At 43.0% G+C, this 16,435-nt stretch overlaps 1 protein-coding gene across 3 annotated transcripts; it reads left to right on the top strand.

The window, feature by feature from the left end:
* The first annotated feature begins 697 nt into the window (after positions 1 to 697).
* On the top strand, positions 698 to 16,212 carry si:ch211-195o20.7 (cytospin-A). Of its 3 annotated transcripts, none has more exons than XM_065966546.1 (12): positions 698 to 1,001; positions 1,602 to 1,735; positions 3,351 to 3,968; positions 4,134 to 4,186; positions 10,131 to 10,660; positions 10,950 to 11,043; positions 11,160 to 11,226; positions 12,312 to 12,372; positions 12,698 to 12,794; positions 14,038 to 14,154; positions 14,241 to 14,300; positions 14,670 to 16,212. In XM_065966546.1, exons 2-12 carry the CDS (start codon positions 1,696 to 1,698, stop codon positions 14,757 to 14,759), a joined length of 1,827 nt encoding a protein of 608 aa, XP_065822618.1. In that variant the 5' UTR covers positions 698 to 1,001; positions 1,602 to 1,695; the 3' UTR covers positions 14,760 to 16,212. The 3 variants fall into 3 exon arrangements, with proteins under 3 accessions (XP_065822618.1, XP_065822617.1, XP_020505506.2); XM_065966545.1 differs by having other exon boundaries at positions 699 to 1,001; positions 10,947 to 11,043; XM_020649850.3 differs by having other exon boundaries at positions 699 to 1,735; positions 10,947 to 11,043.
* Positions 16,213 to 16,435: the final 223 nt, after the last annotated feature.

The raw sequence follows: 16,435 nt of genomic DNA, 5'->3' as shown, positions 1-16,435 counted from the left end.
GGCTTCAAGAGAATGGCATGCAGATTTCAGAATTTAGATAACATCCAAGGTAGGTCAAAGATTTCAATCAATCAATCTTGATTTGTATAGCACCAATTCATAACAAATGTTATCACAAGACCTTTTAATCTTTGTTATATTATCTACAAAGACATCACGTGAATCCATCATGAGCACAGCACTGAGCAAAGTAACACTGGCAAAGACAAACTTCCTTTGAAGAGGCAGAAACCCTCAAGAAGAACCAGAGTCATGAAGAACAGCCGTTTTTTTGTTAAAGTGTCCCGTCCAGTTGAGGATTGACAGCTTCTGTTCACAAAATGTGAGATTTCTTTTTTTCCATTTAGTGTGTATTAGCCAATTAGAGACAGAGTAGGAAAGGTCATCTCTTCACCATACTGTAGGGGAGAAGACAGCAGCTGTACTGCTGAAAAATGTCAATCAATCAATGATGTGAATCAGAGGGCATTTAAATTGGATATACCCTATGGAGACTGAAAAATAAGTGGGTATAAACCGTGTACCCTGCACTAACACCCCTGGTCATATCATGAAAGAGATTCTGGATTTAATGAAAGTCAAAAGCTAAGTGAAAAAGGGGCCAGAACCATTGACTGTAAATGGCCAGAAGTCATTCCAGTGGAAACAGGTTATCCCAAACGTAGCTCAACTGCGCACTCTAGTGGACGCAATACAGTACACATCGTCTTCATCGCTAAGGGATGTTCAGAGTTCTCTCACTCTTGGTTGTATCAGTCCGGCATTGCTATTGGATTTTTGCCACTTTTTGGGGAAATTTCCAACTCCAAAATGTAAACTGGGATTAAAGTTTGTTGTGAGCTGAAAGCAGCTGCGGTCGTCCGTGAGTCCTCCTTCCCTCTCTGTGTGCACACAGCGGGACAGTGCGCTCGGCTGAGCAGCCCTGAAACAAGCATAGCGTGGAGGAGAGCTCAACAAACTGCGAACAAAGGGACCTGGGATTTATTTGTCAACTTTGAAGGGTCTGTACAAACTTTTTTTTTTTTTTGTTTGGTATACAAAGTATAGGAGCTGGTTTTGTTGCAGCAGGCGCAGAGTTAAAAGTGACTTTTCTCAACACGTTTCTCAGTGATGCACACTTAATTCCGGCTTTTATGCAAATGTTAAGATAGCGCGCTGAAGTCTGTACCGTTACATTAAATACAGAGCCTTTGTGAGGTTCGTGGGAAATGTAGTTTGCCAACTTGGACTAGTGTTTGTATTCCATATGGCGGGATGTTCTGGGCGTAAATCGTCTCGTGTGCAGGCTACAGTTTAATGGATACATTATATGGATGAGAACACTTATGGTCACTCTGTATCATGTCCTCATGCGGTTGATCTTACTCATTCCTGTGATTACACATAACTGTGTAAACACACTGGTTTACTCCAATCATTCAAATGTGCATCACGAGCTTCCTGTAACCGCCCTCAGTCTATCTCCAACTTTGTGGGGGAATCAGGGTTCTTCTGTCCGGAGCTTAAAGTCACTGGATTATTTCTCAGCTGTGTAACAGTGCATGACTTCATCCATCATTTTAGTCGGCTGGGTGTGGGTGTGTGGATGTGTGTGTGTTTAGGTCACCTCCACTGTGCCACTCTGGTCTGGGCTGAGTGAAAGAGCAACAAGCACCTGCAGGGCACCATCAGTGGCCCAAACCCCATTACTGCAGTATGGGCAACTTTTCCAGCAAGGACGGCCATGGACCCACAGGTAGGTCAGACACACACACAAACTCACACACACTACACACCCTCATGAGGCTGCAATTTATTTTCCTTTTTCAAAACCAGCTCTTGCTTGTAGTCACTCCCCATGAATTGTCTTCTGACTTTCTGAAATATTCTTCTTGGTTTTCAAATATTTGGCAGTGCACACAGACACCTGGCAATGTGTCTGTTAATGTGGGTGTGAGTGTTTTTTTCTTTTTCTTTTCTTAGATAAAAGCACCTGAAGGCTTGGGTAGTACATGTAGTGCCAGGAGGGTGGTTCATGGGAAAAGAGAATACAAATAGATGAAGGAGGATGCTATAAAGACTGTATAAAGGGGAGGTGGATTAGGGGTAATCAGGAAATTGAAGGCAACAAAAGCAGAAAGTCTGTGCATATGTGTGTGTGTGTGTGTGTGTGTGTGTGTGTGTGTGTGTGTGTGTGTGTGTGTGTGTGTGTGTGTGTGTGTGTGTGTGTGTGTGTGTGTGTGTGTGTGTGTGTGTGTGTGTGTGTGTGTGTGTGTGTGTGTGCGGCAGCGGGAATCTTGGCAGCCCTCCGGTGTGTCGCTCAGTGAGTGGTCATTCTCCTCGCGTCCCCCTGTGATTCGTTCTGGCCTCGCTGGGGCCAGCTGTGATGAATCGGCAGAATTCCTCGGCTCAGCACAAGGGCAGCGGATTAATCATAGGAAGCCTAATGCTAGCCGACACACACGGACCTCAGTGAACGCACACACACACACACACATTCTCTCATTCAGTCAGTCTGCCACCCGCGGTTGGACGAACACATTAAAAGGTCTGGAATGAAGAAATAAAAAAAAAAAAAAAAAAAGCAGGGGCTGGCATGAGAAAGTTATTAGACAATCCTGTCATTCTTTCCCAATGATTGGACCTAAGAGCAGGTGGTGTGGAACTTCTTTGGGAATGTTCGACTGCTGCTCTTACATAATTTCATTGAAAGAAAACACAAGTATTGCTTGCGGTGAGTCTTTTGTCCAAACAAGGAATCGGAGGAAAGAAAGAGAGGCGTGATGCTCACGGGGGGGAAGGGATTAAAAAACTATTTGTGTTAATATGTCAAGTTTGGACATTTATTCACAGCCAACTGCTACAATCTAAGCTATAATGGGAAATTATCCCCCCCTGTATGTGTTTGTTTCTGAATTTGGAGAATGAATGTCACAGCAACATTGTGGGTGAAAAGTCAAAGAGGAATGTCTCTATGAAAGCATTCATCTTCAGGGGCCAGGCCCGGCATGTTTCCTGGCTAATGAGGTCCTTGCTGCTCTGGTCACCTCACTGAATGGTGCTTTCAGTGTCAACATGCCAAACCAGTGACCAATGCAATGTTTTCTAACTATATTATTCTATCCACGACGTAGCTGCTCAGGCAGATCCTTCAATCTGTTTTGTCTCCCACCATCAATTGTAGCAGGAACATAATCAAGCCCCTCCCCCCCCCTCCACTCAAAATGTAGTTTCTTGTGACTTTACTTTGACATTTGACCTCTGCTGTGCAGCACGATGTGTGTGAAGAGTCTGACACCAGCTGGCTTGTTTCACATTCATCCAGCATTAATTAATCAGTTTGTCTGAATTTTCATGTTTCCTTCCTCCAGTGGCCCATGGGGAAAGTTTCCACACTCCCCCTGCTTCTCCGCAGAGTGATGAGCCTTCTTTCATACCTGGTGTCCCCCAACTCCTTCACCCTACTTCACCCAAACTACCCCCTGCAGCCCCAACATCACCTCCACCCCCGGTCCCAATCCCAGGCCTCACACCTAGCGTGAAGAAAGCACAATCCAGCACCAACCCTACAACTGCCTGTCCTCGTCCTGAGTGGAGGCCTCAACCATCAGCCGGCTCACATAGCACCAGCGTCGGCTATGGAGTTAACCCCGTTCTCAACAATCCGGGAAACACTGCTTTTAAAAGACAAGCTTCTCTGGGGAGGAATGGGGGTCCCCCTACCTCCACCCCTCGGACTCCTGTCTCACAAAGTCGTACTGTTACCGTCAGCCCGACAAAGGCCCCCTCCTCTCAGTACAGTGCCTCACCTTTGGGGGTCAGCTCTTCGGGAAAGAACTGGAGAGGAAGGGACAGTGGCCTGAGTCAGTCTTTACTGCACGCTCATGAAGCTGCAGATAGCCAAGGGGAGGAACTGAGGAGGCTGCTGGAGGAGTGTAGGACAGCTCTCGGTATCACTGCAAGTCAGGATGCAACCAACAACACAACAGGTAAGGGTTATATGACAGTAATAATAAGACTCAATATCTCCTTTAATGTGCCTTTTTGACCTAACATTTCCCTGTTTACAGAAGAAGGTAGAATCTCATTCCTTGATATTTTAATTTTCTGAAATGCACGTGATGTCATCTGACATTTCTGTATCCATCCCTCAGAGATACTGAAGCATCTGCTGGCAGAAGTAAAGAGTCTGAAGAGTACATTTCAGGTGAGATTTGCTTAAAAGGTTATCTGTTTTTAAAGGAGGAGTTTGCGTGCACATTTTGGCAACATAAAACCTGACATTTCTTAATTTGAGGTGACTCTGACTTTTTTTTTTGTTTTTACCGTGTTTTGAAACGCGATTGATATTGATATTGTTTGATATCGCTAGTATCATATTAAAATGTAATTGCGGTATTGTGACAATCCTAGGAGGTACACATGCAACAATTGTCCAGCTCTTGACCAGACTGTTTAGCCTGTTAGGCCTTGAGTTGTGACTGGTAGGTCGGGTCCTCACAGATATATCTAATTCTATGTCCTTTTCAGAGTTACACACAAGCTGTTTCATGCCATGAACACAGCGAAACAAACACTAATACACACACACACACACACACACACACAAGCTAACACATTGGCAGTGTGGATGTGAGGTGTCCATCAGCAGAGGTGAAAGAGCATGACTGGCAGATAAACACAGACTGTTTTCTATCACTCAGTCCTCTTGCCTGAAAGTCAATCCCTACCCATGGTGGGTCCACACGTCCTGCTGTCTGGATGTAGAAATGTGCTCCCATTGTCTCTCTCGCTCTGTCTCCCCAGAGCTGGGGAAGAACATGCATGTTAAAATATCCTTTCATTTTCTCCTAATAATCTTTGGTTGCGGTACAACACTTAGTATCACATTCATAGCCATCAAATATCACACAGGTCATCTTATAACATTCAGACCTTTTTAGGGACTACGTTTTTTTTATCTCATTTTTCTTGACGTCTTTGACCTGCTCTTTTGTAAAGCACCTCGAGATAACGCTTGCTATGAATAGGCGCTGTACAAAAAAATGATTGATTGATCAAAAGTTTTCAAAAATACTCATCAAGCAAGCATTAGCTGAAGTAGCTAGCCACAAGTGTTAAAAACAGCTAACAGCTAAACTCCAAATAAATTGGGGATTGCTTGCTTATTGAGAGAAGTCTGACCTTTTTTACAGATAGCTCAAAATATGGGGATAATGTCCCTTTTTGAAATTGATTTTGCCTTTGCAAATGAAATGTATTTTTAAAGTATCTACAGTCCAGGTTTTCACAAATCATTCAGAAGGTCTTCTGACACACTTGAGAGACTGAGGTGGATTAGTAGAGCAATGTAAACAGGATGTCATACACTCCAATAAGTCAGAGTAGTTCTGGTGACCTTTCATCTACAAGATAAAACCAAAACACAACCTTACCCCTCCCCAAACCTCCAACCCCACTGTCTCTATAGGTCTTGGAGTGGGCCCCACTGGGAGCTGCAGCTCTACTAATTAAGGTCTTCCTGTGCTCCGCTTATTCAAAGAGGCCAGAAAGGGGAAAATCATTGAGATCATCTTCTGTTGAAGTTTCTTGTTGCTCATACTTGTAGAGTTGGGGTAGAGTTGTTGTGGCTGTGTATGAAGAGAGAACAGATCAGGGGCGCAGATGGCCTAGCGGTTAGGTTGGGTAGGGAGCCGGTAGTCCTCTGAGGGGGCGGCCTGAGTTCGGGTCCGACCTTTGGCTCCTTTGAATGATGTCATTTACCACTCTATTTCCCAGTTTCCTGCTCTGTCCACTGTCCTATCAAATAAAGGCAAAAAGCCTAAAAATAAATCTTGAAAACAAAAAAGAGACGGAACAGGTATCTTGATTGTTACAAAGATTCATGTGTTGCCTAATTGTTGAAGTGACCTGACGTTAAGCGTACATCACGCACGCTTGCTTTACTCCTTATGACAGCGGCAGAGGATGCTCGTCCCATATCTCGGTTTAACTAATTATTAAGTTCTAAACCAAAAGTTGAAATAATCATCATACACAACTCAGAGCAAAACCTCTCAAAGCCGTCTTCATTCTTATTGCTTGGGCGTTTCATGCTCTTATGAGGATGGTGATATGCTGCGGTAATTTCCTGTCAGTCGTTCCGTTCCAATTCCTGACCCTCCCTTATGAGGATTGAAGCCAGAGGCTCCCAGTTTCCTCCAGATCTGCCACAGATTACAACAGCTGCGATATGACACGCAGAATGCCTCGGACAATCCCAAGTCTTTTCTTTCCTCTGCGACTGACGTAACCTCTGTTATACTTTGAGTCAGTCATTCATCAGAATCACTTTAATTCCATTATGTTGCAAGCAAGCACTCTGTGTCACCTCTTTCTCAACTTGATATTCAGTCCCTGCTTCCTCCTTTTCCTTACTCTCTCCTACACTTTCCTAACATCCTTACAAGTTACTTGGAAATATAAGCCATGTAAAGGCCAGCTAGACCTCAGACAGATTGTGGTATGGTATCACTATGAAGTGGCTGTGTATTAGAAGTCGGTGTAATCCAGCACTGTGTTTACACGGGCCCTTGGTTGAGAAATTTAAGCTAGCAAAGCTCGACTTTATGAACCTCCTCAGCCTGCTCTGCTTTCCTGGGAGCCTTTTTTTGTGTGGAAAGCCTAGAGAAGGGGAATGCAGTGCAGAGGAGGGGGTTTACATTCGGTTGTTCAGGAGACAAAACTTGTTTTGTTTTGTGCTGTGTGACGAGGTTGGGGGAGTGGGGCTGCAGCTCCCAGTGTCTGACAGGCCATGTGTTCATGTGTGTGTGCTGCACGTGAGACATAAACCCTCACAAACACGTTCTTTTGCACTGAAAGTCTCGACTGCTGCCATTACTTTTAGCTTCATAGCCTCCCTTCTTGTGCCTCTCTGTCTTTTCTTCCTTTGCTCATTCACTCTGACCACTCCGCCTCCAACAAAAGAGCCCAAAACAATTACCCTTTATTTTGCTGCACACAGACATGCACTCCTGAAACCTTCCAGAGCCATTTTCATTCACAAATGCAACACATGCTACCACAAATGTAGGTGCATTTTCAGGAGTTTTTGTGCATACTCAAAGGCCATATCTCATCTCCCCTGCTCTATCCCTTTTCCTCCACCCACCCCTCCTCTTTCCTGCTTCCTTACTTCCTGCTTTGCTTCTTCACTTCCATCCATCTTATGTGACCCCCAACTTGCTTGAACCTTAATTTCTTAGCCCCCACCTTTTTTTGACCTTCTTTTCCATGTTATTTAAGAAGCCATCATTCTTCCTGCCTCAGGTTGTCTCTAAAGCCTCTCCTCATCTTTCTTCATGGATATATTCCAGTCCTTGTCTGTCACAGACGTAAGGTAGTTTCAATGCAACTGAATTCAGAAAAACAGGCATGATTACCCAATGTGCAGTCAAGTATTGAGAATTTCAGCCGATGTAACCATCTGTCTGTGCTTATTGTGCACCACCAGTCTGGAATTGTCTTAACCAACAAGAATGAAAACACTTGGGTGGTGGGGGCTGGTCAGATTTTTGTTCCCTTCTGAAGATTGAGTCAATCTGAAAGCAGCTTTGGAATCAGTTCCAGGTGAACGCTGCCGGAGATTTCCAGGTTCAGTCTTGTCTTTCTTTTCTTTCTGGTAGAATGCTCCAGAAGCCCAGACCCAAAAAGGCCCTGTTTCCTGAGGACTGGAAGGCTGTTCAAATAGGGATTTGTGCACATACTGTCCATATTGCAGCACAGAATAGATTAAAGTGACTTGGGCGCCCTGTTTTTTATGTCTGCAACTTAAAGGTTTAAAAAGCAATTGTGCGCCATTCACAGGGTATACATCCATTTGTAAATGCTAAATGGACTTGGAGCTTGTATAGCACTTTTCTAGCCTTCTGACTACTCAAAGCACTTTTTACACCTACCCACTCACACCCATTCACACACTGATGGCAGAGGTTGCTATGTAAAGTGACAATCAAAAGAAACTTAATACGGTACTATATTCACACAATTTCATATGCCCCCCGAAGACGCAGCGGGAGCAACATGAATGCCCTTTAATAAGTGTAAAATGTATTTAACCCTTTCTGTATACACACCCCAGGCTGTGGAAAGCTGGAGAGAGGAGCCCTTACAGAATTTAGATGTTTCCTCAAGTATGTATTAGAAAGAATGGGTGTGGAGTTGAACTAGGGACTGACGGATAAAACACAGACCTACACGCACACACACACACACACACACACACACACACACACACACACACACAACCTTGGACTTCTGACTAAATCCCCATTGTGCTGGACCCTTACCAAGAATGTCAGGGACTCAGATGTGCATCAATTGTGTGGACAAGTGTATCTTTGTGTGTGTTCCTGTGGATGTCAGATACCACATCTGGTCATGCAGTGGGGCACTAGGTCAGCTCTTGTGGGAGTAGAAGAGTGTGTGTGTGTGTGTGTGTGTGTGTGTGTGTGTGTGTGTGTGTGTGTGTGTGTGTGTGTGTGTGTGTGTGTGTGTGTGTGTGTGTGTGTGTGTGTGTGTGTGTGTGTGTGTGTGTCTTAAGACTGACAGTACCCACCCTTATCTCAGTGTGAAGTGAGGAGCGTCCCTTCCTGTTTCCTTAAACAGACATGCTCTAGTTGGAGTGTGCGCATCCAGATAACAAAAAAAAAAAAGCTTGAAAGTTTCTTAATATAGAACGTCTCCTAACAGAGATGGCGATCCCACTGTTCATTTGACAAAATGTTGCCAGGAAGGAAGCGCTCCAACTTAGCCTGAATGTAATAGAAAACCCTCACAGTGTGGTTTTAGTGGTGAGTTGAGGAAATAATGGAGGTGTATGTGTGGGAGACAAGAAGGGAATACGATATGTGTGTGTGTTCCTCCTTTGTGTGTGTATGGACTGTAATCGGGTCCAGCTGTGGTCTTGAGTCACTGGTCAGATGAGAGAGCGACTTGGCTCAGTGACGGCCTCCTCCTCCACATCTCCATCCATTCTTCATTTAATTACCCAGCCTCCCAGTGCCTCCACATTTTTTCACATCTCTCTGGTTAACATTGCTCAACATTTAGTAATAAATCTTTGCATGATTATTGCCACTTTTATGGTCCTGTCTGTATTTTCCCTTCTTTCTCATGCCCTCTTTCTATATATCTTGATGATTACCTAATTTTGGGGGGTTTTGTTACCCTCATTTTGTACTTTACTGTTGGAGTACTGTAATGTGGCAGTGGAATTGGCTCAACGTCTGGGGTGGTGTTTTTGTATGTCTGAAGCAATAATACTCCTTAGAAATAAAAAAAACGGAACGCTATTACTCATTCCTTGCCAGAGTAAGGGTTAGTGGTCCCCCTGACCACCCGGCTATTTTTCTAGGTTACCACGAAAATGAAACAAAAAACGCTTTTATTGAGATTTTAGCTAAAGTGTTGGTGACACACAAGACAGTTTCACAATGCAACCTTGGCCCTGCATCAAAATATTGCACACACATTTCTTTTCGTCCAAACTTGTTTGGCGTCCTTTTAGAACACATTCTCATTAAGTTGATTTTAGATGACATGACACTCAAAGCAAAAACCTTTTCACTATTCAGTTATGCCTCATTACAGTTGACTTGCCAGCTCTTCTTCTTCTTCTTCTCTGTGCCTGCTGAGGCTTGCCACTCACTTCAGTACAACTTCTCCTAATGAAGGGCAAAGCAGTTATTTCATTGTTTGTTAGTCAATACTCATGGTCTGCTCAGGGTTCAGTTCTGTTTGTTTTGGGATTCATGTCTGGGTTTTAAATTGCCAGGTTGTTTTTTTTTAATCTGTTGTTTGATTCACAGTATAATTGTGCTTATTTAAGTGTAGAGGCATGAGTCAGTTGTTTACACTGTGATGAAAAAACAGCCTGGATGTTGGCCACATTAGCAGCTCAGGATGAATTTAAAGATGTTGGTGAGCCTGTAACTTCATCTTTGGCCATCGTAAGGTCAAATAATCATAGAAAGCAATGAGATGTTGGAATTGGAATCACTATGACCACATGCAGAACAATAAAAGTTCCCAAAGAACCAAATTGCCACACATTTAAATGCTCGAAATAAAAAGGTTCTTTATAAGTTGGTGTAACGGTGTTTCCTTTCCAGACAGAACGTGGGGAATGGCTGCAGTTCCAGGCTGACCTACAGGTGGCGGTGTCTGTGGCAGACCGTCTGAGAGCCGAGGCAGAAGAAGAGCTGACTGCGCTCCGAACGGCACACAAGGATGTGGAGAGGGAGCTGGCAGCTGCCCAGCAGAGACTGAAGGAGGCTGATGTCCAACTGGTTACCCTGAGAGGGGAGTTAAAGGAGAGCCAGCAGAGTCTGACGTCTCTCACCAAGAGTCTAGGTCAGGAACCAGAGAGGCCCAATAGACCAACCAATGAACCAACACACAGCTCTGAAAGCAAAGAAGGGACCCAGAGGGGCAGGGAGAGGGGCTCGTCCAGATCGTGTAAAGAAGAGATGGAAAGTAAGAGTCCCAATGAGTTGACGAAGAATATTGTTAGCGAGGAGGCCAGAAAAGAGTGCAACAATGTAGCCAAGCGTTACCTGAAAAATGTGACCAATGAGGAAAAGGCTGACGGAGAGACGCGATCCAGCGAAACTCGAAGGACGCTAACCTCAGAGAGGTCAAGGTGAGACAAACGGAAAAGTTTGACATTGTACTTCTTTTTGGAATGCACACACACACTGAATAGATTTTTTCAACATTCTTAAAAGATGAAGCTTAAATATGGTCAGACAGGTGGATAACCTCCGCACCTTTTGTGTCTGTTACATAGTCATAAATGCATGTCTAAATTTGTTCAGGACTATTTATTAATTGGCCACTTGAGGACATTTTGCACAGCTTAATTTAATGTTGGAGGCAACAGATTAGAAAACATTTGGCTTGGCTGATCAGGTCTGTTTTCCTTCCAGAAGTCTCTCCAGGTTACCGGCTTCCTCAGACCCCCCCGCCGTGCAGAATGGAATCTCCCAGACAAAAACTGCCTCAACGTTTGCACCCTCAAACAAGGTGGACGATTTATATTGAGAAAGATCATTACAGCTTGGTCGTTTGCATGAAAATCATCGGTTTGTTGTTCTTGTTATGATCCGATCTAATTTGAATTAACTTCATTTGTTTTGAAGAACTCTGGGCCTCTGAAAGGACGAAGAAGTCTGGATTGGCAAGACAGCAGGTCAAGCACCGACACAGGTGTGTGTGTGTGTGTGTGTGTGTGTGTGTGTGTTTATAATACTTGTGTACAATGTGTCACTTTGTGCTTGTGTTTGTTATTTAGCTGGAACTTTATCAACTTAATTCTCAAATTGGTATCTTGAGAGTTTTCACCACTAGCAGTCAAGTGCACTTTTTTTTTACAAGTGTAGGGTTCTTTTGCAAAAACAGGTTTCTCCAGTTTTATTTACTTGTATTAATACGGTAACTGAAGCAGTCACTTAAGGGTGGTTTCACATTAGGGACCCGGGCCCGGATCAGAGTTTACTTGACCCCAAAGTCCGGTTGATTTGATCAGTGTGCGTACTGTACTCGGGTACCGTGCCTGAGTCCGCTTGAAGAGGTGGTCTTGGGATTCATGTGTACTTGAGTATGATCCGTGTGACATGCGAACGCAATCGTGCATAAACAAAGAATGGAACCGCTACATGACATCATTCTAAACGGCTCCTGTCGCTTCAAAAACCGTCGTGTAAACACGGCACGGCCCCGTTTCGTCTACTTAGCTGCACGGTACATGTGGACGTAGAAAGAGGGTCGTTGTTGGGGTGTCAGAAATAAAAACATCCACAGTTAGCAGGATGCACTCAGGCCGCAAGCGGTTGCCATGGTTGCTTCTTCTTCTGTCTGCTTTGTGGCAGATTTGCAAAACCAACTATGTGCACACTGCCACCTGCTGTATCAGACTTTGTACTCGGGTACGGAACCATGCCACTAATGTGAACGCAGACCAGCGGGCTCAGGCACGGTACGAAACAACTGTGCCTCTAGTGAAAACGCTCTAAGTCACTCACAGGAGAATAATTCTCGCTGGGGTTGGTTTGAACATTTCAAGAACTGCTTATGCTAATGTTGCTCTGTGTATGCTGGATTTCTACATCTGCACTTGTTGGCTATCTATCGCAATACTTAGTCCGGTGAATATCAGTGTAAAATCACGATCTGCTGCCAGAAAAAGTGCCCTTCAATCAGGTAGTTGTGCTTTTAACGTGTGAAACATCACGTTAGCATGTTGGTGGGTGATTTATAATAACAGCATGCTGCATTGTTGCTTGACTTTACAGGAAAACGTGAGGAATCTCTTAACAAGTACAACTCTAGCCTCACGGAGCTGCCTCCCACCAAGTGAGTCCACACACACACACACACACACACACACACACACACACACACACACACACTGACAAACGATTATGTCCAAGAGGCCAACCAAATTGCAACATCCTGTTAATGCAATTACCACTTTTGACCCTGACACATTTTTCTGGTGAACTCATAAAGCTCCGTCTTGGATCCACGTCACCTCTCCTACTTGAATCGATGTGTTAATTGGGTTTTCTTTTGCGGTAACTGAATTAACTATGTTATAGGATTTTACACAAAAGCACAACTTGTAGAAAGTCCTGCAGTGTTACTGTGAAGCCCTCAGCAGTTTATATCTTGTTGTCAGGTCCCAGGATGGTTTCAACATGCTGCTGCGTCGCCATGGAGGCTCCAAGAGGAACTCGCTGCTGCGCTGGTGTCAGAGCCAAACACAAGGCTACAAGGTTAACCTGGACACGATTTCATTTATATGTTTTTCTTAGAGCTACACTTTTTTAATGCAAATTAACACAGGCTTAACACAACGAAATTGGGAATTGAATGGCAGCAACAGTTCATGTTTAATGATGAGTGAAGTGAAAATAAACTTTCTGGTGTCTGCTGGCTATAAACGTTGTATTTTCTGGTTTCAATATCAAGTGAAATTTTCTAGGATGCTTATTGTACATCGTTAAACCACCAGCCAGTAAAATCCAGTTGTCCACTTGATCCTTAGGGCACGGTCACACTGGCCATCCGTACCGTGCCCAAGCACGCTTCAACGCAGTGTAGGGCAGTGTATGCTTGAACAGAAAAGCAAAGCTCTGAACACATTATCTCTGTCCTATATATGCTAACAATTCTCAAATCTTGCTGCAGTTACCACTGTATTAACCATGGATGAGATCATTTCTGGATACGTTGTGTATCCGGATGTGAATCCAGTCATTGATGAGTTCACCCTGTCCTCTTTAAAAGGACAGCAGTGAGTCATGTCAGTAGTTTATGTTTGTTTGCCTTGCTGCACATGTACTTTAAAGTAACGTGAAAAAAGAGCTTCCAGGGAACGACACCAAAATGTGTTTCTATGGTAAAAGTATGAGCAAGTTATGACAGGTTCCATGTGTCTGCATGTCTTGGTTACAAAGGCTGCAGCCAGCTGTGACGCTAGATGAAGTTTTCTGTGAAAATAACACAGCTCATTGAAGCAACGAAGAGGACAGATTCAAAGTGTTATATAGCAAGAAGACGCTTGTTTCACACGGGACGAATTCAGGAAAGAGCCAGACTCGCCTCTACACATAAACAAGTGTCTCATAGCTTTTCATATTACCACTAGGAAGTCAACATTTTTCCTGATCAAACATTCCTTCTATAAAATGTTTGAAAAGCAGGTTTGTTTCACTGCAGACATTTGTCTTGTAGCAGGAACAACACAGTGTAACTAATAACAATACAGACGGCTGTGCTTCACTAAGGTGTCCCGGTGAGCCATGCCAACGTGACACTGAGCTAACATGCACTGTACTTGAACCCTCATTCTGAAGATGAGTAATGGAATCCAGCCATGATTCAGTTTTATTCACACAAAAATGTAATTTAATTTATTTTGAACAATGCTTGCTTAGAAGTGAATTTCTGTAAACTCTTGAGGTCATTGTTTGTCTCGTGTTACCCTCACCTTTCCTGTCTTCTGTGTCTAAGCAGAATATTGACATCACCAACTTCAGCAGCAGCTGGGCAGATGGTCTGGCCTTCTGTGCCGTTTTTCACACATACCTCCCCTCACACATCCCTTACAGCACCCTGACTCCAGAGAACAAGGTGGGAACTTTATCTAGAGTGTGTTTAATGCATTCTTGATGGTGATATTGGATGTTTAACTCTGCCCTTTCTTTCTTTGTTTGCAGAGGGAGAATCTCAGTCTGGCATTCAAAACAGGAGAGAGTGTTGGGATCACACGGACTCTGGTACGTTAGACAACTTGCTTTTTTAGAATCCAGTCAAGATGTTAAAGGCTTTATATGCGATTGTTTGATCCAGCAGGTGTCGCCCTTGAGCACCAGCATGAAACCAAAACAACTCACGCTGCATTGTTGTGTTAACATGCTAATGCTAGCGCTCTTTATTTTGCTCTTATCTTCACACTGCATGTAAATTTATACATAAAAACGCTTACGTGACATGAATAAGCAGTGAGTACAGTATGTTCTTCTTTTCGCTAGTCCCTCAATTAAACAACTTTTCAGAGGATAAACTTGATTTCTGCTACATTTAAGTGTGAAAAAAATCACATATTCTTCCTTCGATTTTGAGATCATTCACTTTCTTGCCCACAGACGGTAGAGGACATGCTTCGTGCGGGGGGTCCTGACTGGCAGAGGGTCCTGAACTATGTGGAGAGCATCTACCGTCACTTTGAGATGTGACTGCTGGAGGTACAGACTGACTCCTATCGGTGCTTTTCCTCAAAAAAGGATATTAAGACTGAGGGATCCCAGAAAATCATGCCATAAATATGTTGGATGGCTACAATATTTTCTAATTGCCAGGAAAATTTGGAAAAAGCAATAACAATAAAAAAGGACTCCAGAACCAAAGGACATGTGCTCAGACATATATTAGTGATCAGTGTTTTTTTTCTTCAAATGTGACTTTACAGATGTCATCTGTGGTTAGAAAAACAGTTAAGTGAGTTATTAACTGTTTAACAAACTTGCAGTATTGACTTGATAAATACTGCCAATCCAGTATGAGCAAGGAAACACACATTACAGACAAACCAGCTTTCACTACCTGGAACACTGGCTGCAAATCTGTCCTTTTTTCATTTTTTTTTTAAAAGTTTAAGATGTGTTTTATTACCTATTTGGTTAAGACAATGATATCTGGAACGAAACAAAAATATCCCAAAATGTAAATTGGTTGCTGTGGATTAAATTTCGTCCCGCTTGGTTTTCTGTCAAACTTCCTCTTATACAAGCTACGTGCAACCTTTGAGATTTTGTATCGTTGTCATTGTCTACAATGTCAACGTCATTGGCTAGCGTTAACAAATGTTATTTTAAGTGTTGTAATTTCTCTCAAAAGATAACTTTCAGTTAATCAGTTTGAGATGAAACTGCAAAAATGAGAACCTGACAAACTGAGAAGGGGATCAGTCAGCCTTTTAAAAAAAAAGTTACAAACAGTAACTTTAAAAACAACGACTTGTTGACAATCAGTCATTCGTTATACTAGATGCATGTAAAGGTAGAGTTGCTGTAAATGTCTTCACACTGGTACATCACTAACAGACAGAACTCTATTGCATCATGTCCTTTAGTTAATCTGTCTGAAGTTCTTGAACTGCACGGTTTTCACTGCCAATCTGTTGTGAACTTAATTCTTTCTTTAGTGCTCTACTTTTTACTTTTTGCCACTCTGTACATATGCACTTTTGTCAGCACTTTGTGAGAACTTTGTAAGAATGTGATACTGTACAGATACCAATGTTACAAAGGCTAGGTGGGAATGAAGCTGCATGCCTTCAAACCAGTCAGAAGATATGTTCAGTTAAAAAGTCTGATTCTAAAACATGTTATTGCGGCAAAGATTAAAACATTGTGTTCAATTTGGCGAAAATGGCTGTGGCTGTTTGGTACATCTCAAATATCTCAAACTCACAGATGTTGAAATGAACTCTCTTTCAGCCCCATGTCGAGAATCTGAATCATAGGTGTTGTTTTGACAACTTTAATGCTGAGTTCTTTTTTGCCAAAGTCCTATGTGCCAATTATTTGGATCCTCATGTGTGTGAAATAAACCATTGTACAACATGTTTATATGTAACTAGTGTAAAAGAATTGATACCTAAGAAATAAAGTGTAAATATGAAACTAATGATGACACTGTGTGAGTGATGTGTAATCCCTTGTCCTCATGAGAATATTCAGAGAACAGTCACAAGTCAACTTTATGAAAGATGAAGCACGTTTATTGGTTTTTGGTCAAGTTAGTTGTTACCATCTCTCCCGGATTAGTCAAGTTTTTTGGCAGAGTGTCTCTGTAATGAGATCCCCCGTGATGATGTAGCGGTGCAGACTTGTATATATACCCCTACATT

This window comes from Labrus bergylta, chromosome 18, assembly GCF_963930695.1.
Source record: "Labrus bergylta chromosome 18, fLabBer1.1, whole genome shotgun sequence".
Taxonomy (NCBI): Eukaryota; Metazoa; Chordata; class Actinopteri; order Labriformes; family Labridae; genus Labrus; species Labrus bergylta.
The sequence above is the reverse complement of the archived record's forward strand: the minus strand, read 5'-3'. Positions and strand labels throughout refer to the sequence as shown.